The 23,960-nt window shown below is 47.6% G+C and overlaps 1 protein-coding gene and 1 pseudogene across 1 annotated transcript; both read left to right on the forward strand.

Moving 5' to 3' along the window:
* LOC141073916 (uncharacterized) overlaps window positions 1-23,960 on the forward strand; it is a 71,100-nt pseudogene that overhangs the window by 45,065 nt on the left and 2,075 nt on the right.
* LOC141073900 (zinc finger protein 316-like) lies at window positions 9,302-12,613 on the forward strand. Its single transcript, XM_073561440.1, has 4 exons — window positions 9,302-9,434; window positions 9,518-9,615; window positions 9,814-9,904; window positions 12,609-12,613. Exons 1-4 carry the CDS (start codon window positions 9,302-9,304, stop codon window positions 12,611-12,613), a joined length of 327 nt encoding a protein of 108 aa, XP_073417541.1.

Here is a 23,960-nt window from a genome sequence, read left to right on the forward strand (position 1 = left end):
CAGCTGATTATCGGGAGCGCTCCAGCACACTGAGTCCTGAACACTCTGAGGCCCCTTATCATGTGACCCCTGACTCCTCCCCTCCTGTGACCTCATCACAGGTCCTGTGTGCACAGAGCAGTCATAGGCAACGGCGGCGCAGTCATGACAGTTCCCCCCCTTTACGTCTCCTCCTTCTGAGATTGGCCAAGAATCTGTCCATGATGCGAGGAGCATCAACATTCTCTCGCGATTCCCAAGACCTCTCCTCAGGCCCGAACTCTCTCCAATCAATGAGAAAAAAAGTCTTTCCCCTAACCTTTTTCATGGCCAGAATATCCATCATTTCGAAGACGTCATCGTCCCCTACTGGCTGAGGAACAACGGGAGGCGCAGGACAGAACTGTTATGAGTTCATTTTCTCCTTCACCTTTGATGTCTGATGAACTCCCTCCGCTGGTGAAAGGAGGTAGTGAAATTGATTTGGATGGGAAGAACCTGTCATCTGAACAGGTGGATTGTGATTGGACATCTGGAATCTCTGAGTGGATATAAGGCAGCCGATGCCCTGCAGGGTTGCTGGTGATCCTTTCTGCTCTGAGCTCTTGCATCCAGTTTAGTTCCTGTCTACTAAAGCTAAGCTTTTGCTCTGCAATTATTCCATGAGATTTTGTCTGGTTTACTTAGTGTTTGTGTTCAGCCAGCCCTTTCTGGGACTGGCTGAACTCCATTTTTGTCTCTGATCAGTTGATCTCTTTGCTCTGTTTTCAGAATATACCTAAGTGCTGATATAGTGATTTTGAAGTCTAGCGACTTCAGGGCCTTTTTTCCTGTCAGACGGTTGGGACATTTTTGGTAGGGTTTTTGCGGATTGCAGCCAGCATCTTTTCTGTCCTATCCTATCTAGTTAGTTGGGCCCCATCGTTTGTTCAGCCTGTCTTTCTGCCTGTGTTTGTGTTTTCATCTGTTTTCACCATCAGTACTTGTTGGGGGCTGTCTATTGCTTTGGGGTCTGCTCTGGGGCAGTTTAGATTTCCCCTTTCTTTCTTTAGGCTTATTTAGTTCTCCGGCTGTGACGAGGGGTCTAGGACCACCGTAGGAACTCCCCACGGCTACTGTTAGTTGTTGTGAATAGGATCAGGGGTCTGCAATCCGCTAGCTACCAACCTCTCCGGTTTTCTGGACTTAGCTTGTATTTTTGTTTTTTCCTCCTCCGGTGACTCATTCATAACACAGAACTGATTGAGGATGACCGGTTTTAGGAGCGAGATATGGAAGACTTTATGGACCCGGAGTGAAGCAGGCAGCCTCAATCTGTAGGCCGTATTGTTGATGCGTCCAAGAACCTCGAAGGGACCGATGTACCGGGGGCCCAATTTATGTGAAGGGATTTTCAAGCGGATGTGCTTGGTCGACAGCCAGACCTTGTCTCCTGGATGGTATGGTGGGAGATCCCTCCGCCTCTTGTCGGCATGTTTTTTCATCCCGGCCGCAGCTTGTATAAGAGCCTCTTTGGTCTTCCTCCAGACCTGGGAAAACTCTTGGGAGAGGGCACCGGCGGCGGGTACGCCGGAGGATGAAGATAATGGAAGAGGCACACCTGGATTCTGACCAGAGACCACAAAAACGGATACTTGGTGGTGGATTCATTGGAGTGATTGTTATGGCAAACTCTGCCCATGGAAGAAGATCGACCCAATTGTCACGATGAGCGTTAGAGAAGTTCCGCAGGTAGGAGGTCAAGACTTGGTTGACCCGTTCGACTTGCCCGTTGGTCTGTGGATGATAAGCAGAAGAGAAATCCAGGGATATGCCCAAGAGTTTACAGAGTGCTCTCCAGAAGCAGGAGGTAAACTGTACCCCGCGGTCAGACAAGATTCGCTGAGGAAATCCGTGTTATCTGAAAATCTGATGAATGTAGATTTTAGCCAATTTAGAAGCTGTGGGCAAGCCGGGTAACGGGATAAAATGGGCCATCTTGGAAAACCGATCGACTACCACCAGAACAGTCGTGCATCCAGAAGAGAGGGGTAAGTCGGTAACAAAATCCATGGTGATATGTTGCCAAGGAGCTTCGGGAACAGGCAACGGCAGAAGAAGGCCGGAGGACAAGCTTCTAGGTACCTTGTTCCTGGCGCAAATTGAGCAGGAGGCCATGAAGTCTGACACATCTTGGCATAGAGAAGGCCACCAGTAATAACGGGAAACCAGCACAAGGGTCCTCTTGATGCCGACATGTCCAGCGATCTTGGAGGAGTGGCCCCAGCGTAGTACTTCTGCCCTTTTGTCTTGCGGGATGAGGGTCTTGCCAGGTGGCACGGAATCAAGATTCACAGGAGCTACCGTGATAACTCGGGCAGGATCGATAACATGCGACGGAGCCTCCTCCACTTCGGGTGACTGCAGGGACTGGGAGAGAGCATCTGCTTTGGTATTTTTGTCACCGGGTAGGAAGTGGAGCTCAAAGTCGAAGTGAGAGAAAAACAATGACCACCTGGCTTGTCTGGAGTTAAGTCTTTGAGCCGACTGGAGGTAGGCCAAGTTTTTGTGGTCAGTGAATATGGTGAAGGGATGGACCACCCCTTTCAGGAGATAACGCCACTCCTCCAGCGCCATCTTTATGGCCAGCAACTCCCGATCCCCAATCATGTAGTTACACTCTGCGGGTGAAAATGACTTGGAGAAGAACCCGCACGGAGTCAAGCGCCCTTTTGGGAAAGAGTCGCCCCTGCCCCAGTAGAAGATGCATCTACCTCGAAGACAAAGGGCTTGCCGACCTCTGGCCGATGCAAAACCGGATCCGTAGCAAAGGCCCGCTTCAGGGTGAAAAATGCATCTTCAGCTTCCGAGGGCCAGATGTTCGGTCTTGCTCCCTTCCGGGTAAGGGCAACAATAGGCTTGGTTAAAGCAGAGAAGTGCGGGATGAATTGCCTATAGTAATTTGCGAAGCCCAAAAACCGTTGAATGGCCAGCACTCCGGCAGGTCGTGGCCATTTGAGCACCGCGGACAATTTCTCTGGGTTCATTCGCAACCCCGAGTCCGTGATGATATACCCCAAGAAGGGTAGGGAGGTCTGCTCGAACAGGCATTTCTCCAACTTGGCATAAAGTTGATTCTCCTGCAAGCGTTTCAAGACCAGGCGAACACTCCTCCTGTGAGAGGGCAGGTCTGATGAAAAGATGAGGATGTCATCTAAATACACCACGAGGCACGAGTAGTATAGAAGATCCCGGAAAACGTTGTTAACAAATTCTTGGAAGAACGCTGGGGCGTTACAAAGTCCAGAGGGCATGACCAAATATTCATAATGGCAATCCCGCGTGTTGAAGGCGGTCTTCCACTCATCTCCAGCACGTATTCGGACCAAATTGTAGGCCCCCCATAGATCCAGTTTGGTAAAGATCCGGGCACCAGGCAGGCGGTCATCAGTTCGGGGATAAGTGGTAGAGGATACCTATTCTTGACCATGATGTTATTTAAGCCTCGGTAGTCAATGCAAGGTTGAAGGGATCCATCCTTCTTACGAACAAAGAAAAACCCGGCCCCTGCTGGAGAAGACGACTTCCGGATAAAGCCCCTGGCCAAGTTTTCCTGGATGTACTCCGACATGGCTGAGGTTTCTGCAGGTGACAACGGGTGTATTCTTCCCCTGGGAGGAGAAGCTCCAGGAACTAGCTCCATTGAGCAATCGTAGGCCCGATGCGGAGGAAGGGTCTCGGCTTCCTTCTTGTTGAAGACATCCGCAAATGAATGGTAGGCCACGGGAAGCCCCGGAAGGTCTGCGGGCACTTGGTGCAGACTGGTACGGGTAACAAGCAGCAGACAACGTTCTAGGCAAGCGTGACCCCAGCGGAGGACTTCCCCGGAGCGCCAAGCAAGGACTGGCTCATGCGACCTGAGCCAGGGCAGGTCAAGGAGCAGAGCGTGAGACAAATTAGGCAAAACATAAAAAGCAATTCTCTTCCGGTGAAGAGCTCCGATATGCATTTCCAGCTCGAGAGTGACCGTGCTGACGGGAACAGGTAACGGCTTGCCATCCACCGAGGTGATCACACGCGGCTCTTCAAGGGTGATGACAGGAATCCGGAACTTGTCCACCTTTTCCATCCGAATGAAGTTGCCCGCCGCACCCGAGTCCACATATGCCTCCACAGATCTACGCTCCCAACCTAGGAGAATTAAAGCTGAGATGGTAAGGGGTAGAGAGGGAACAGAGTCACCTAGGAAGGCCTCTCTTACCTGGCCTAGGCGGAGGAGTTTCCCGGCCTCTCAGGACAGGAACGCAGGAAGTGGTTGGTTCCACCACAATAGAGGCATAAACCTTGCCGTAACCTTTCCCTGCGCCGCAGCACTGATAGCTTAACGCGATCCACCTGCATGGGCTCCGGGGCAGAACTACTGGCAGGCTTGAACGAACGAGGACTGGGGGCAGGATTGAACCTAGACTGGCCTCTCTCCCTGACTGCCTCGCGGGAGCATTCCTGGAACCGCAAGTCAATATGAGTAGCCAGGGATATAAGGTCCTGTAAAGAGGTGGGGGGTGTCCCGACCAGCAAGCTCGTCCTTGATTTTCCCCGAAAGCCCCCTCCAAAAGGCCCCTACCTATGCCTCATTATTCCACCCGAGCTCTGAGGCCAGGGTCCAGAAGCGGATAGTGAACTGTCCCACGGTAAGAGTTTCCTGTCGGAGATTGAAAAGGGACTCCGTGGTGGAGGCCAGACGCCCGGGCTCGTCAAAGACCCGGCGGAAAGTATCCAGAAAGTCATGTAGGCTGGATACCACCGGATCATCCCGCTCCCACAGGGGGTTCACCCATGCCAAGGCCTCCCCCTCGAGATGGGACATGATAAATGCCACCTTAGCCCTATCAGACAGGTATTGCTGGGGCAGCAGCTCAAAATGTAGGCGGCACTGGTTAAGAAACCCCCGGCATAATTTGGGATCCCCGCTATACCTAGGAAGCTTCCCCAAACGTGGCGGTGGGTGATGTGCAGGGTCGCGGGGCGGGACAGAGGCCGCTGTGGACGACTGCAGGGACTGCAAACGGTCATCAACAGATGAAAGGTAATTTAGAATATGGGACTGAGTATCACGCTGCTGCGCGAGCTCCTGCTGGAGTCCCACGAGCAGAGGGGCGCTCCCTGGATCGGAGGTTTGAATTGCGGATAACCGAGTGTCCATGGACTTCATAAAAGCCATAATCCGGGTTTGGTTCTGCCGCAAAAAGAGTAGTTCCTTTTGGGTGGCTGCCGAGGCACCAGCGGGGTTCATGGCCTGATTATACTGTTATGAGTAGCAAGAGTGTACCCTCTGGGTCATGGTACCGGGATCCCTGGGGTGAGCTGGCCAGGTGGTGCTGACCCCTATACAGGGACCATCAGGAGCAGGCCCGAAGGAGTCGAATACCGTGACAGCTGATACCAAGAGGGGCGGCCCAGGTGCGGGTGAGACAGACAAGGCAGAGCGACTGGAGTCAGGAGTGACCGGAGCCAGGAGCAACAGGGGTCAGGAGCGACTGGAGTCAGGAGCGACTGTAGACTGGAGTGACCAGACGGGGCCAGAATACCGTACGGAAGGCACACGATAATCAGGCGCCTCCATGAGGGAGGAGCCGCCTGATATACCCTGTGCTGGAGCTTGATTGGTGATTGCTCCACATGGGGTGGTGCAGAAGGGGTTAAGTGAGAAGGGCGCGCGCCCACGGCCTAAGGTGCATACCTGGAGCAGGACAGGAAGAGGAACCCTCGTGCTGAATCCCCCGGGCTGCAGGATGGGAGGCTGAGGGTGTCGTGCGGCGGCCATAGCGGTAAGCGGGGAACCGTGGGAGCAGCAGCAGCAAGAAGAGCGGGACCCGGTGAGATAGGTGACACCGGACCTGACAGGCGGTGCCGGTACTGGCGGCGCAGGCATGACAAGATCGCTCTCCACAGCGTCTCCAGACTCTGTCATGTCTGTCACATGTGCTCAGTGTGAACCTGCTTTCATCTGTGAAGAGCACAGGGCGCCAGTGGTGAATTTGCCAATCTTGGTGTTCTGTGGCAAATGCCAAGCGTCCTGTACGGTGTTGGGTTGTGAGCACAACCCCCATCTGTGGATGTCACACCCTCAGACCATCCTAATGGAGTCATTTTCTAACCTTTTGTGCAGACACATGAACATTTGTGGCCTGCTGAAGATCATTTTGCAGGGCTCTGGCAGTGCTCCTCCTGTTCCTCCTTGCACAAAGGTGGAGGTAGTGGTCATGCTGCTGGGTTGTTGCCCGCATACTGCCCCCTCCACGTCTCCTGGTGTGCTGGCCTGTCTCCTGGTAGCGCCTCCAGCCTCTGGACACTACGCTGACAGACACAGCAAACCTTCTTGCCACAGCTCGCATAGATGTGCCATCCTGGATGAGCTGCACTACCTGAGCCACTTGTGTGGGTTGTAGGGGCCGTCTCATGCTACCACGAGTGTGAAAGCACAACCGACATTCAAAAGTGACCAAAACATCAGCCAGAAAGCATTGATACTGAGATGTGGTCCCCACCTGCAGAACTACTCCTTTATTGAGGGTGTCTTGATGATTGCCAATAATTTCCATCTGTTGTCTATTCCATTTGCACAACAGCATGTGAAATTGATTGTCAATCAGTGTTGCTTCCTAAGTGGACCGTTTGATTTCACAGAAGTTTGATTTATTTGGAGTCATATTCTGTTGTTTAAGCGTTCCATTTATTTTTTTGAACAGTGTATATAGATTGAGAGAGTTTTTTTTCTTTAGGTTGGAGGGTCCATTTCCAGCTATTGCTGTGGGATCTGTGATTTCTATCTACTCCACTGTGTACAGGATAATAGAGTATAATAAAGTAGTTATGGACGTGACGTAACTAACATTGTGCAGTGACTCTGCTTTCCATATAGTGATGGATATTTCTTGTTGCTGAAACTGTGATTTTTTTTTCCCACTTTAAACCTTTTTTAAACCCCTCTGATCAGTGCGATCGTACAACATACAAGCCTCTGATGGCTCCGGTGATGCCCTGTACTACTGTAGTGCCGTGTATCATCACTGCCTGTCAGTGTAATACTAACGGCCCCATACACATGAGATCAGAGTTGGCTGAACGGTCATTTGGCAGACGGTGTCTCCGCAGTGTCGGATGTTGATCTCCATGAGTTCATTCATCCTTCTCTTCATAGTCTTTTTACTAGGCATTGCTCCTACCAGCCAGTTTCCTACTCCACACTGATGAGGGGCAATACCCCGAAACAGCTGTATGTGGATGGATACCATGTTTTGGCATAGGTGGTTTCCTTCATTGGAGACTGCCCTTCCCGTGGTTGTTCCTTCCCGGGCAAAGACCTGGCTGGTCATTGCTTGCGTTGAGAAACACGTGATGGTGTCTCCGCGGCTTCTGTTTTGCATGTTTTACATATTTCCCATAAGGGATGGGGGCAGTGCTCTAGAATCACTGCGTTGAGAAACACGTGATGGTGTCTCCGCAGTGTCGGATGTTGATCTCCATGAGTTCATTCATCCTTCTCTTCATTGGCGATCTCTCCCGACTCCCCCATACACACAAATATTCCAGCTTTCCTGTGGTCTGTATGAGAGAGTCGCCTCCAGACTCCTCTAGAGGAGGATTATCTACAGGAAGAACAAACGGATTATCCTCTGAAATTCAGGATGCCAGATCCTTCTCTGCCCTGACATCATCTGTCGGGAGGCCCCCAAATACATTATATGGTCGGCCAAACCCCCGAAATCAGTGCTTTCATGGAACTTTAGCCTAATGTGTATGGGGGCGTTATAAGGTAACTTATTGGGCGCTGCCTCTGGCCCGGCCTAATAGACCTTCATACATTGCAGCCCAGACCCCATTATTAGGCATGTAAGTATCGGAGTAACTAGGCCGCCCCATACTATCGAGTACTTGGGGGCGGGGGCATTCAGCCGGACTCTGTCACACCTTCTTAGATGCCATGTTTGCTTTTCAGGGTTTTTGTTAAAGCCTCATCTGTGCCGTCCCTGCGGTGTACATCTATGTCCTGGGGCACAAAAAGATTCATTTCTTTTTAATAAATGTTTAACATGTTATAAATTATAAAATGTGTCTTCTGATTTTTTCTTCTTACAAGAATTGTTGGAGCCAATTTTCTTTAGAAACATTTTAATATCGGCTTTTTCTGGAGTTTTTCTTGTAATATAGGAAAGCCTAAGGCCAGAAATAAACCCCATAAATCACTGTACATGGAGACTTTGGGATCAGATCATTTCTGTCCACGTTGATTGTGGAAGCAAAAGATCTTTTTTAAAGCCTCAAACTTCTGTGTGTGACTCAGAGCTGAGATCTAACAGGATAGAAGATTCCAGTGCGGGGAAGACGGGAAACCTTCATATAGACGGCCGGTGGGGATGGAGGCAGTGACCGACTCTGGCCACATCTGTCTCTAGAGCCGCAGTAGAAGATGAAAATGTCGTCCTCATCATGAAGGAGTTATTTCTCATGTCGCGTGTAATGAATATCTCCTGCAGTATTGCTAATGCCGATTCCAGTGTCGGCAATGAGACGAGAATTAGCGTTATGGAAGATGAGTCTATGAAGAACGTGTTCAGCTGCCGACTCCGAGGAGGAAACTGCTTGTTGTCTGTGGCCTAAATATATAGGTTTTATTAGTAGATGTCAGGGGAGAAAACTAAACCCTGTAAGATAATATATCTCCTCATATGTTTCCCTTATTATCTCCAGTAATTGTATTATTACACAGGATTCTTATGATGTTACATCGGATCATCTTCTTCTCATTCAGGTCTCTACAATATCGGATCCTCTCAGTGAAGATCTTCTACAAAAGAGAATTTTCCTGATTTACTCATCAAGGATGGATATGGACAGAGACAAGATGGCGGAGAGGATGTTACACCTCACCCTAGAGATCCTCTTCCGTCTCACTGGAGAGGTGAGAGATTCTGATGACGTCACATTACATCATTCTTATCTATGGGAATAACAGATGGACAGAACTGGATAGGTGAGGACTCTGGAAATGTCTGTGGTGAGATTTATTAATGTGTCTCTCCATTACCAGGATTACACAGTGGTGAAGAAGACCTCTAGTGATCGCTGTCAGGACCCTGTGTCCGAGGGATGGGGAAGACCCCTGAGCCCAATCACGGGGCCTCCACCTCACCCCCTGATCCATGAGGACATCAATGAGCAGAAGATCCTAGAACTCATCTACAAGATGATTGAGCTGCTGACTGGAGAGGTGACCCTGCTGGGAATGCTGGGACATTATACAGTAACACTATGAAGGGATCGAGGATGACGGTATCATTGTATGTGTCAGGTTCCTATAAGGTGTCAGGATGTCACTGTCTATTTCTCCATGGAGGAGTGGGAGTATTTAGAAGGACACAGAGATCTGTACAAGAACGTCATAATGGAGGATCCCCAGCCCCTCACATCTCCAGGTAATAGACAGGACTAAATACACACGGCCTATAATTATCTGTATGTAGAGAATGAATTCAGTCCCTGTATGCGTTTCCTCCAGATCTATCCAGTAAGAGGACAACACCAGAGAGATGTCCCCGTCCTCTTCTTCCACAGGACTGTAACCAAGAAGATCCCAGTGCTCCTCAGGATCATCAGGTAGATGGAGAGAAGGTGTCAGGAGATCTCCCCTATGATGTGTAGACGGCTGTGAAGGTCTTGTGCTCAGTCTTGTTTTATCCACCAGTATTATATGTTTTATACTTGTGTAATGAGAACGGTGGAGATGGCAGGATTAGAGCTGATCATAGATGGGACTTCTCCATCTGTCGGTGACTTTTACAATATTTGTTTCAGGGTGATGATCTGACCCATATTAATACTACAGAGACATATGTGAGAGATGATGAGCGGTGTAAAGAGGAGATTCCCACATATGACTACCCAGGTGAGTAGTAACCACTGAATGCAGAGAAGTCACAGATTCCTCTCAGTCACCGGCTGTGGCTGCTTTATCGGTGGTGTAGTCCGGCTGTATTACCATGATCACCATTTTGCCTCTAGACCACAACATTCTCCTCCACCCAAAACTGTTCAAATGACTTTGGGCATTGAAAGCCCTTTTCTATAGACCTTACAACCTGGAGGAGCCACCTACTCCCTGGGATTAGGAGACGCTGACCGTTACCTGCCCAGATAAGCCAAATGACAGCGTACGTAGAATGTGCTGGCTAGTTAGAAAATCACTTGATGAAAAATATTATACTGGGCCTGTAAGAGAAAGTGGAGGGTAATGATGCTGTTGGCTTCCTAGAATCCTGAGATCTAATTTCAGGGCTGAAATCTCATCCTGAGATCTTGATACCGAGATCTCCATCTGCGCATGCGCCGCACCCCCAGCACCCATGTTCACGGAGTCCAACGCACAGGTGGAAACCACGGACATGCGAGGGGCTCTGGCCTATCACGAAAAGTCGGCAGAGTCCCCCCCGCAGCGGCGGACACTTCAGACAGCAGCAGCAGCGGTGGACACCCCGAGCAGCAGCAGCGGAGGCGGCCACCTTGGGCAGTGGCAGACACCCCAGCAGCTCCAAACACTCGCAGCGGTGCACTGCACATCGGACACCCCCTCATCCCACCCTGTGGCCTGCAGCATCACCCCACTCCTGCCTCCTCCAGCAGCGACCCTGGGACCCCGCTTCACCACAGCAATAAGACGCATGGATTATAAGAAGCACCACCGTGTTATTAAAAAAAATTCCTATTTTTCTCCTCAAAATTTGGGGTGCGTCTTATAATCCTGAGCATCTTATTATCCAAAAAATACGGTAACATGTTTTTTTATTCTAGTTCTTTTTGTAGAGGTTCATTTTGTATGGTAGTCTGATGATGGTGGGATCGGCCTGCCTCACTTATGTGAGTCTGCAACTACCTGGTAGCCTTTAAAATAAGGTCTCCATTACCTCTGCCAAATGCCTGAGATCTAAATTTAAGACACCTCAGCTCTGCACTATTATAAAACGTTCTCTATGAATATTTAATATTTCTTCTTGAAACTCATCTGATGGAAAATATTGGCCCTTACGATAGTTTAGATTGCCAAGAGCCACCGTGCCCCAAACTATAATTACCCAGAGAGTTTTCACCAGGATAATAGGAAACAAATGGACCTTACAAATTATTTCCCAATGTCTCTTCAATCCAACAATCCCCTATATGTGGTTGTACACTACTTTCTGGGCACATGGTAGGGTTAAGAAAGGAAGGAGCGCCATTTAGCTATTCGTACACAGATCTTGATGGAATAGTTTGCAGACACGATGTATTGGGAGCACTGTTAGTGATCACCTGGCAGATCCAAAGATGGCCACTGTGAGAAGGCTTGGCTCTATCTACTCTATTTTCCAGATCCCATGATTGCCTTGCTCATCATCCCTTAACCCCTCTTCATGGATCTGGACTTACACAGAGACCCCTAGGCTTGGGCCATGGTGTTACCTGCTATTCTGTGGGGTGAGATGGCAAGAAGAATAGTCAGGTAGTTGGTCATAACCAGGAGGGCAGAGAAAGTACAAAATCAGAAGACACAAGTGTAGTCACTAAGCGGGCTGGGATTACACCAGGAAACAAATACACCAGCTGAGCACAGACTGAACCAGAGGGGAACAAGGCTGTATCTGGCAGATTCCGGGAATAGGCTTCAAGCTTTAGTAGGGTTTGGTGCTTTCTAATTGGCTTAAGCAGGTAGTAGATTGCTACCAGATTGCTGGACAGCACATAAACCCATACTGCCAGGCTGGATGAAACTACTGGTCTCAGGCACCCTAATCTTAGTGGCTGGACAGAGCCAGCGCCACCCAGAGCTTCTGGTTTCGACGTCTCTTCTATTACCAGCAACGCCTGCACAATAAATAAGGCGCCGCTTGGTGATGGAATCAAACATCGCAGGAGCAGATTCCAGTGGAGAGGGGACACACCATCTGCAGATGCCCTAATATAACACAATTACAGGAAACTAAAGCAGTAGAAATCCCCATAAAGTGACTCCATTATGGAAATTATAACACTCAGTGAATTATTCTATGGGAGTAGTGACACTTTACGGAAATTAGCTCGCACTGGATGTTGCAACATGAAAATTGCACATTTGCCATTTTATTATCCAACACATAGTGCCCAGATTGTGCTCCAGGAAACATACACCGTAAATTAAGTGGGTTCTTCTCACTATAGTAATGCCAAATATATGGATGCTAAATATGGTTTGGGCGCACTACAAGGCTCAGAAGAGAGTGGATATTTGACTTTGGGAGAGCGGATGTTGCTGGATTGGTTTATGGAAGCCATGTTGCTTTTCAAGAGCTTTTGAGCCACAAATATTGTGGAAACCTTTTGGTTTTCTTCTGACAGATGATGGACCTTAGTGGTGTCTTGTGTTTCCGTGAAATGAGTAGAAGTTTTATTGGTATAATTTTCACCTATATAACATTGTTTGGTGGCTTTTTATTCCATGTTTGGGAGGCAGAATGAACAAACCATTGAACACCATGATGCACTGGTTCATGCTATGAGGCTTTCGATTAGACTGTGAACTATCATTGTCTTGGTGAATAATTCAATGGTTTTAAAAAGCTTGTATCTTTTATGGACAGCTTAAGTAGAAATGCTCAAAAGTATAACATTTGAAGATATTGTATTCAAAATTACTAACTGGTTTTATTTTTAGTAACGCTGACATCTTCAGTTTTTAAATCTGATGATCTTGAGATCTCACAGGATACAACTGAAGTGAATGCCATTACTCCAGATATATCATCATCCCTTCACAGCAAAGATCTGTCATCTGATCCTATGAAACAGGTCCCATCTTTTGGCTCATTACCAACTACTAAGGAAAATCAAAGTCACAATATAAGCATTAAAAAATTAATTGATTCTAAAGGAAAGGAGCCATTTTCAGATTCAGAATATGGAAATAGTTTTCTTGAAAAGACTTTTCCTAAACATGAAAAAATTCACATAACAGAGAATAGATTTTCCTGTTCACAATGTGGGAAATGTTGTACAAAGAAATCAGATTTGGTTAAGCACCAAAGGAATCATACAGTGGAGAAGCATTTTTGCTGTTCAGAATGTGGGAAATGTTTTAATAAGAAATTAGATTTGGTTAGTCACCATAGAACTCACACAGGGGAGAAACCTTTTTCCTGTTTAGAATGTGGGAAATGTTTTGTGAGGAAATCATCTCTTCTTAGTCACCAAAAAAACTCACACAGGGGAGAAACCTTTTTCATGCTCAGAATGTGGGAAATGTTTTAACCAGAAATCTAATTTTGTTACACACCAGAAAACTCACACAGGGGAGAAGTCTTTTTCATGTTCAGAATGTGGGAAATGTTTTAACAAGAAATCTAATTTTGTTACACACCAGAAAACTCACACAGGGGAGAAGTCTTTTTCATGTTCAGAATGTGGGAAATGTTTTAACAAGAAATCTAATTTTGTTACACACCAGAAAACTCACACAGGGGAGAAACCTTTTTCCTGTTCAGAATGTTGGAAATGTTTTAGCCAGAAATCAGATTTGGTTAAGCACCATAGAACTCACACTGGCGAGAAGCCTTTTTCCTGTTCAGAATGTGGGAAATGTTTTATCCAGAAATCAGATTTGTTTAATCACCAAAGAACCCACACGGGTGAGAAGCCTTTTTCCTGTTCAGAATGTGGGAAATGTTTTGCAAAGAAATCATATGTGGCTAATCACCATAGAAACCACACAGGGGAGAAGCCTTTTTCCTGTTCAGAATGTGGGAAATGTTTTGCACATAAATCACATTTTGTTACTCACCATAAAACTCACACAGGCGAGAAACCTTTTTCCTGTTCAGAATGTGGGAAATGTTTTAACCAGAAATCAGATTTGGTTAGTCACCATAGAACTCACACAGGGGACAAGACTTTTTGCTGTTTAGAATGTGGGAAATGTTTTACAAAGAAATCAGATTTGGTTAAGCACCAGAGAACTCACACAGGGGAGAAGCCTTTTTGCTGTTTAGAATGTGGGAAATGTTTTACAAAGAAATCAGATTGTGTTAAGCACCAGAGAACTCACACAGGGGAGAAGCCTTTTTCATGTTCAGAATGTGGGAAATGTTTTATCCAGAAATCACATTTGGTTAATCACCATAGAACTCACACAGGTGAGAAGCCTTTTTCCTGTTCAGAATGTGGGAAATGTTTTACAAGGAAATCAGATTTGATTATGCACCGTATAACTCACACAGGGGAGAAACCTTTTTCCTGTTCAGAATGTGGGAAATGTTTTTCAAAGAAATCACATTTTGTTAGTCACCAAAGAATTCACACAGGGGAGAAGCCTTTTTGCTGTTCAGAATGTGGGAAATGTTTTAACTGGAAATCAGATCTGGTTAATCATCAAAGAACTCACACAGGGGAGAAGCCTTTTTGCTGTTCAGAATGTGGGAAATGTTTTAACTGGAAATCACACTTGGTTAAACACCATAGAACTCACACAGGGGAGAAGCCTTTTTCCTGCTCAGAATGTGGGAAATGTTTTGTGAAGAAATCTTCTCTTCTTCTTAGTCACTAAAAAACTCACACAGGGGAGAAACCATTTTCATGTTCTTAATGTGGGAAATGTTTTCTACCAAAATCAACTCTTAATAAACATCAGGGAAGTCACACGGGGAGTTTTTTTCATGTTCAAAATGTTGGAAATATTTTAACTCAAAATTGTATCTTCTTAAAGGTGTTGACCACTACTAGGACAACCCCTTGTCATTCCTCATGTTTGGCCATCTAATATATAAAGCTCAAGTGTGTGTATGTATGTATGTGTGTATGTATGTATGTCCAGGATAGGCATCCGCACCGTCGCAGCTACAGCCACAAAATTTGGCACAGTCACACGTCTGGACCCTGAGAGCGTCCTAAGCTATGTTGTGAGGCGAAATTTTAACCCTACACATTCCAATTCACCAATTTTGCCCCTAGCTACATAATGGGGAAAAAGTGTGTGCATATCAAGCCCCGCCCCTCATTATGATGTCACAATGGTTGCCATGGCGACGCTGATGTCATAGGTTGCAAGCCCCGACGCTCATTATGATGTCATAATGGTTGACTATGGGATGGAGGATGTGTGATGGGTATATGGGCACTGGACTATGGGATGGAGGATATGTATGACGGGTATATGGGCACGGGACTATGGGATGGCGGATATGTATGGTGGGTATATGGGCATGGGACTATGGGATGGAGGATATGTATGATGGATATATGGGCACGGGACTATGGGATGGAGGATATGTATGGGCATGGGATTATGAGATGAAGGATGTGTGATGGGTATATGGGCATGGGACTATGGGATGGAGGATGTATGATGGGTATATGGGCACTCGACTATGGGATGGAGGATATGTATGATGGATATATGGGCACGGGCCTATGGGATCGTGGATATGTATGATGGGTATATGGGCACGGGACTATGGGATGGAGGATAATTATAATTTGCTATAACTAACCACAGTTAGTTACTATGCCCGGGCAGCACCGGGCTCTTCAGCTAGTGTTACAATAAAAACACTCATTGTACGAGAATGATCAGTACTAAATATATTGAACAGCCATGTCAGACTGAGCTGCCATCATGGAAAATCTTTCGCTAACTAACTTTGCAGCTAATGAGATGACTTTATGGGAGCTCTAGCCAGAATGGAGACATAAAATGACATCAGAGCCATTAGCAGGTATGGTTGGCATACACAAGGGTTAATAGGAGTAGCTGCAGGGCATTGTGAGAGTAAGTAATGGTGTCATATGGTAGTAAGTAGTGTCTGTGATGAGGACAATACAGTAGTCAATATGTGAAGAGTTATGTGAGTAATGACATTAGATAAAAGGGACATGGGGATTTATGGACTGTAATGGCGTTTGGTGAAATACTAAATATTGTCATTTTGTATTATCACTTTCTTTAGTATTCTAGAATACATGTCTTTCCCTGCAGTATGAGGTTATCATGTATACACCTTTTATCACTATATGTAGTTCGTTTGTCTAATCATGTATATATAAAAAGCCCAAATGAGGTCCTCTATATATTCAGAAGTAGAAATCAACAACACAGCCTACAAACGTTACTCCCATAAACAACATGTCAGTATGAAATATATCTGTATTTCAACAAAACACATAAAAAATATAAAAAGAAGAGATTATGCAGAGAAAAATCATCAGGTATGTATATAAAACAAATCTAAATCTGTCCCAAAGTATAGTTTAGAAAAATCCTTTACATATATATAATTGTAAGTGGAAAGCCCGTATGGAAGAAGTATAACAAGTATATCGCTTATCACCCTATATCGTTACATATCTCAGGTGTAAGGTCTCCCCGAATGGTCAATTCACAATAAACCCAGATACAAAGAATATATAGAACGGGTTTACAATCCACACAGGAATAAATATTACATTGTAGACTCATAACGTGACAGTGCTCATGGAAACATTCAAAAAATAGTACAAACAATGAATGTAATAAAGCCGATTCCATAGGGCATGTGCAGCATTATGGGCATGACACGGTCACGGCTTCACATAGAGTCTTCATTGCTGGTGCATAAATCCAGAAGCAGCAGAACGGGGCAAACTGCATATTACACGCGTTTCGCTTGTAGAAACCCCTTTCTGAGGAAGCATTACAAGCGAAACGTGCTTAAGGCTATGTGCACACGTAGCGTTTTAAAACGCTCACTAAAAACCGGACTCCTGCCCAGAAATCGCGCGGTTTTTTTTCCGCGCGATTTTACCGCGATTATGACCGCGATTTTGCCGCGATTTTCGCGTGCGTTATTCAAGCACTTTCCAAGCGATTTGAAGCATCGCTTGGAAAGTGATTGACAGGTTGGTCACACTCGTCAAACAGTGTTTGACAAGTGTGACCAGGTTTTTACTATTGAGGCCGCCTATGCGGCATCAATAGTAAAAGATAGAATGTTAAAATGCTAAAAAAAAAAAATCGGAGTATATTTACCTTCCGGCGTCCCGCGCTGCCATCCCGAGCCTCAGCATTCCCAGTAATGCCTTGCGAGACCTGTGATGACGTTGGTCTCGTGTTACTATAGCGATCTCGCGAGACTACGTCATCACAGGACCTTGCTGCAAGGCAATACTGGGAACGCTTAGGCCGGGAATGCAGCGCGGGACGTCGGAAGGTAAATATACCCCGATTTTTTATTTTTTATTCTTTTTTTTTTACAGGGGTATGGTACCCAGGGCCTGGAGGACAGTCTCCTCTCCTCCACACCGTGGGTACCAACCGCACATGAGACGCTTAACTTCCTGCATGGTGGGCATAGCCACATGCGGGAAGTAAGCGATTCTCATGCATTCCTATGGGTTCGGAATCGCGGCAATTCTTTGCGATTCCGCACAAAAGAATGAGCATGCTGCGATTTTTTCCGCGATGCCGCCGCCGAAAAAAGCGCAGCATTAGCACAGCATGTGCGGAATACCATAGGAATGCATGGGGGGCGTTCTGTACACGATTTTTAAGCGTTTTCGCGCCGAAAATCGCAGCAAAAACGCTTAAAAATCGCTACGTGTGCACATAGCCTAAAAGAGCGCCTCTGGGTAATGTAATCATCCCTATAGATCGGTCTTGTCTGTGTGTGCCTCTTTGGTATGTGGACATTGTGGGGTTCGCCACGTTCTCCTGCTTCTTGATTTGTGCACTAGCAATGAAGACTCTATGTGAAGCAGTGACCGGGTCACAATACTATTTTGTCCTCACACTCCCTGTGATTGTGTGATGTGTCTGGCCTAAGAGAGACAATCAGCAAGTGGGTTATAAATTAGATATAAATATAATATATATGACCAAATATATTTTAGTTCCCCCTTCTATATCTACCATCCGACTATAGTGATAAACTCTCTGCAGATTAATGATATACTATATTGGTCTGTGTTCCTGGAGGATAGCTTCTGCTCCACTAGATACCATTGATAAGATACATGGTGCTTCACGTCCAGTATTTATGGTGAATAACATATATTATTATGGGCAGTTGTTCTTTGAGATCGGTAGATTTAACATATGTCAAATTAAAAAGCGGGTCTGTAATATTACGAAATTTCAAAGGTTCTGGTTACAATCGATAACTTCCTTGTCAATTCCAGAACCTGGTGGGAAAATTATATTTCCACCTTATTAAAACCAAGCCAGGTATATATTGAGCCTAATATGAAAAACTTACCCATCAGCATTTTCTCTTTTCTTCTTTTTTCCATAAATTCCTTGATATTCCTACTTTTTAGTTTTTTTAACAGGACATCGGGGGCCCATATGTCCTGGAACCCTTGTTTCTCTCTATGCCCTACTACACTGTCCTTCAGGTCTCCGGTCCATACTGCTATTAGTGAGCAGAACGGATTCACAAAATATTGAACTCCGTTCACCTCACTTTCTGAAGTGATGCAGCATTCAGTTTGTGAAGATTGAGCTTAGAATTATTTTAATTTTAACAATTAGAATAAAATCTACATAAAATTAACATTGTTATAAATATTTATACATTTAAATAGCCACAAAAATACACATCAGTAGATAAGAAATTATTCAAACATTTATTCTGGACCTCATAATTTTGACCCTGGCATCTTACCTCTCTGGTTTCCTGTCCATGACCCTGGTATATTACCTTTCTGGTTTCCTGTCCATGACCCTGGTATATTACCTCTCTGGTTTCCTGTCCATGATCCAGTTATCTTACCTTTCTGGTTTCCTGTCCATGACCCTGGTATATTACCTCTCTGGTTTCCTGTCCATGATCCTGGTATATTACCTCTCTGGTTTCCTGTCCATGATCCTGGTATCTTATCTCTCTGGTTTCCTGTCCATGACCCTGGTAGCTTACCTTTCAGGTTTCCTGTCCATGACCCTGGTATATTACCTTTCTGGTTTCCTGTCCATGACCCTGGTATATTACCTCTCTGGTTTGCTGTCCATGATACTGTTATCATACCTTTCTGGTTTCCAGTCCATGACCATGGTATATTACCTCTCTGGTTTCCCGTCCATGATCCTGGTATCTTACCTCTCTGGTTTTCTGTCCATGACCCTGGTATATTTCCTCTCTGGTTTTCTGTCCATGACCCTGGTATATTACCTCTCTGGTTTCTTGTCCATGACCCTGGTATATTATCTCTCTGGTATCCTGTCCATAACCCTGGCATATTACCTTTCTGGTTTCCTGTCCATGACCCTGGTATATTACCTCCCTGGTTTCCTGTCCATGATCCTGGTATCTTACCTCTCTGATTTCTTGTCCATGACCATGGTATCTTACCTCTCTGGTTTCCTGTCTATGATCCTGGTATCTTACCTCTCTTGTTTCTTGTCCATGACCCTGTTATCTTACCTCTCTAGTTTCCTGTCCATTACCCTGGTATATTATCTCTCTGGTTTCCTGTCCATAACCCTGGCATATTACCTTTCTGGTTTCCTGTCCATGATCCTGGAATCTTACCTCTCTGGTTTCCTGTCCATGGCCCTGGTATATTTCCCTTCTGGTTTCCTGTCCATGACCCTGGTATCTTACCTCTCTGGTTTCATGTCCATGACCCTGGTATCTTACCTCTCTGGTTTCCTGTCCATGACCCTGGTATCTTACCTCTCTGGTTTCCTGTCCATGACCCTGGTATCTTACCTCTCTGGTTTCCTGTCCATGACCCTGATATATTACCTTTTTAGTTTCCTGTCCATGACCCTGGTACCTTTCTAGTTTCCTGTCTATGACCCTGGTACCTTTCTGGTTTCCTGTCCATGACCCTGGTACATTACCTTTCTAGTTTCCTGTCCATGACCCTGGTACCTCTCTGGTTTCCTGTCCATGACCCTGGTACCTTTCTGGTTTCCTGTCCATGACCCTAGTAGTTTGGGGGACATGAAGGACTTGTTTTTGTTATCTTTGTATTCTGCTGTTTGTGAGGTAGGATGTAGAAAAAGACGGCAATTCTGCTGTTTTCTATTATGTGACTGTATGGCCCCTTAACACGACCTGTCATGTTTTTCAACGATGCCATGTGTCCCCTATTTGACTTATGGTGCTGCTCTCATGTCCATGTTTTCCCAGCAACAGAGGTGACAAAGAGCCAGTACAAGTCTATGGGTCCATGTAAGCATGCCGTCCGTGTGCCGTACATATGCCGCCCGTGTGCTGTACATGTGCCATCCATATGCTGTACGCGTGCCGTCCGTTTGCCGTCAATGTGCTGTACATGAGCCGTCGTGTGCGGTCCGTGTGCTGTACATGTGCCGTCTGTGTGCTGTACATGTGCCGTCTTTGTGCCATACATGAGCCATCTGTGTTTAACATGGAAAGTATATGAGAAGCTTTGTAATTCCATTTCCATTATCCATACGGATGACCAAGATCAGAGTCTCATTATCCCGAGTAGAGAAGCTCCAGGGACAAAGACCCCGTCTGGTCCTAACACGCTGGGGGCCCGGAGTATCCAGCCACGAGGCCCGGATTCTCTCATTTGTGGCCCCTAAGTTTCTTGTAGAATAAATCCCTTTCTCACACAGTCCTGTAGTAATGACTTTGTTCTCACGTTTTGTAGATGGGTTTGTCTGACTCCATCTTATGTTATCAGTATAAGTGCGAGAGACGAGAGGCCGACGACCGCAGTTTTACCGTGTGTGTCCGGCGTCAGTTCTACAGTGTGAGAGATGCAGGGTCTGTGACCGAAGCTGGGGGTATACGGGTGTATACAGCGTAAACAGATGGTTCCGTGACCGAAGCTGGGGGTATACAAGTGTATACAGCATACACAGGGGTCTGCGACCGAACCTGGGGGTATACGGGTGTATACAGTGTACACAGGGATCTGCTACCGAAGCTGGAGATATACGGGTGTATACATCTTACACAGGGGGGTCTATGACCGAAGCTGGGGGTATACAGGTGTATACAGCGTACACAGGGGTCTGCGACCGAACCTGGGTGTATACAGTGTACACAGGGTTCTGCGACCAAAGCTGGGGGTACACGGGTGTATACAGCATACACAGAGTGGTCTGCGACCGAAGTTGGGGGTACACGGGTGTATACAGAGTACACAGAGGGGTCTGCGACCGAAGCTGGGGGTATACAGCATACACAGAGGGGTCTGTGACCTAAGCGTGGGGTATATTGGTGTATAAAGCATACACACAGGGGTCTGAGACCAAAGCTGGGGGTATATGGGTGTATACAGAGTGAGAGACGTGGGGTCTGTGACCGAAGCTGGGGGTATACGGGTGTATACAGTGTATACAGGGGTCTGCCACCGAAGCTGGGGGTATATGGATGTATACAGAGTACATAGAGGGCTCTGTGATCGAAGCTGTGGGTATACGGGTGTATACAGCTTACACAGAGGGATCTGTGATCGAAGCTGGTGGTATACGGGTGCATACAGCATACACACAGGGGTCTGAGACTGAAGCTGGGGGTATACGGGTGTATACAGTGTGAGAGACGCGGGGTCTGGGATAGAAGCTGGGGGTATACGGGTATATACAGTATACACGGGTCTGCGACTGAAGCTGAGGGTATATGGGTGTATACAGTGTACACAGGGGTCTGCGACCGAAGCTGGGTGTATACAGCGTACACAGAGGAATTTGTGACCGAAGCTGGGGGTATACGGGTGTATAAAGAACACTGAGGGGTCTGCGACCCAAGCTGGGGGAATACAGGTGTATACAGCATACACAGGGGTCTGTGCCCGAAGATGGGGGTATACGGGTGTATACAGCGTACACTGAGGGGTCTGCGACCGAAGCTGGGGGTATACGGGTGCATACAGAGGGGTCTGCGACCGAAGCTGGGGGTATACGGGTGTATACAGTGTACACAGAGGGGTCTGTGACAGAAGCTGGGGGTATACGGGTGTATACAGCATACACACAGGGGTCTGAGACTGAAGCTGTGGGCATACGGGTCTATACAGCGAACACAGTGATCTGCGACCGAAGCTGGGGGTATACGGGTGTATACAGTGTACACAGAGGGGTCTGTGACCGAAGCTGTGTGTATACGGGTGTATACAGCATACACACAGGGGTCTGAGACTGAAGCTGGGGATATACAGTGGTATACAGTGTGAGAGATGCGGGGTCTGTGACTGAAGCTGGGGGTATATGGGTGTATACAGTATACACCACAGGGGTCTGCGACTGAAGCTGGGGGTGTATGGGTGTATACAGTGTACATAGGGGTCTGCACCCGAAGATTGGGGTATACGGGTGTATACAGCGTACACTTGTAGGAGGAAGAGTCCCCGCTGTGTGTCCGGGCCAGAACCAAGAGGGCCGTCACCAAGGTTCCTAGGGAGACTTTCAGGGGGACACAATTAGGAGACGGACCGCAGAGACTTCTAGAAAGGCTGGGGGAGGAGTTACTATAAAAGGGGCTGAGGACGCCAGCAGGAGTCAGTTGACGCAGCAGGGGAAGAGACGCGAGGAAGCTAGAGGGTGCCAGAGAGCCAGAGCAATAGTCTATACCAGAGACCAGAGGGAAGAGCAGCGACAGGCGAGACAGAAGTGGGACTTACTGTGCACAGAAAGGAGGTGGCACCGAGCCGTCCAGCCGAGGAACACCGACCGCCAGCCCGCAGCTGCGGCCTGTCCGCTGCAGCCTGCGGCCGTCGCCACTTCACTCCTGCCAGCAGCTGCGGCCTACCCGCTGCTGTCCGCGGCCTGTCCGCTGCCGCCCGCGGCCGACGCCGCTTCTCTCCAACAAGCGGCGCCGGCCTGCCCACTACCGCCCGCAGCTGTCGCCGCTTCACTCCAGCCCGTGGCTGCGGCCTGTCCGCTGCCGCCCGTGGCAGCCGCCGCCTCACTCCGGCCCGCAGCTGCGACCGGCCTGCAGTCACTTGAGGCAGCCACTGCACGTTCCCATCTCGAGGCTGTGGCCTCCGCTTTCCGGCCCCAGACAACACCATACTGCCTCCGCCGGGGGGCATAACGCCGGAGAACCCTCCCAGGGCCTGTTGTGCCCCCCCGTGCCGGGGCGTAGGAATGCCCGAAGTCTATGCCAGATTTATGTCGGCTGGGCCCAGCGGCTGAAACGCCGAAGCATCATCGACCATCGCTCTGCCGGACGACAGAGAGGATAAGTGACACCTTGTAGTCAAGGACCCATAGTCGGCAATACGGCGGCCCTATAGTCACTGGTCTTTGCCAGATTAGTCGTGTTCGCATTATCAGTGTATTCTTGTGTTGATCCCTGCGAGGATAATTACTGTTAGCTAGTTTGGTTGCTCTAGATAGCCCCTATAGGCATCTTCACATATAAAAGTTACATCTTAAAGTCCAAGCCGTCTCACGCCTCGTCACTGCATCCCGCGTGCCTGCGAGTGCTACACACTGAGGGGTCTGCGACTGAAGATGTGGGTATACAGCTTACACAGAGTGGTCTGTGACTGAAGATGTGGGTATACAGAATACACAGAGGGGTCTGTGACTGAAGATGGGGGTATACAGAGTACACAGAGGGGTCCAAACAAACGCGGCTCCGCTCCGTACACACACGGCTCTGCTCTGTACACCTCATACACACACGGCTCTGCACCATACACCTCGTAAACACGCGGCTCTGCTCCGTGCACCTCGTACACACGCGGCTCTGCTCCGTACACCTCGCACACATGTGGCTCCGCTCCATACACCTCGTACACACGCGGCTCCGCTACGTACACCTCGTACACATGGCTCCTCTCCGTACACCTCGTACACAGGCGTCTCCGCTCCGTACACCTCATACACATGTGGTTCCGCTCCGTACACCTCGTACAAACGCGGCTCCACTCCGTACACACATGGCTCTGCTCTGTACACCTCGTACACACACGGCTCTGCACCATACACCTCGTAAACACGCGGCTCTGCTCCGTGCACATGCGGCTCTGCTCCGTACACC

The sequence above is a fragment of the Dendrobates tinctorius genome, unplaced genomic scaffold, assembly GCF_039654945.1.
Source record: "Dendrobates tinctorius isolate UK_male_01 unplaced genomic scaffold, ASM3965494v1 ptg000320l, whole genome shotgun sequence".
NCBI classification, from domain to species: Eukaryota; Metazoa; Chordata; class Amphibia; order Anura; family Dendrobatidae; genus Dendrobates; species Dendrobates tinctorius.

Coding starts and splice junctions, on each gene's coding strand:
- LOC141073900 (XM_073561440.1), top strand. CDS start 9,302: ATGTGTCAGGTTCCTATAAGGTGTCAGGATGTCACTGTCTATTTCTCC. Junction 9,435..9,517: donor CCAGCCCCTCACATCTCCAG/GTAATAGACAGG, acceptor CGTTTCCTCCAG/ATCTATCCAGTAAGAGGACA. Junction 9,616..9,813: donor GTGCTCCTCAGGATCATCAG/GTAGATGGAGAG, acceptor TATTTGTTTCAG/GGTGATGATCTGACCCATAT.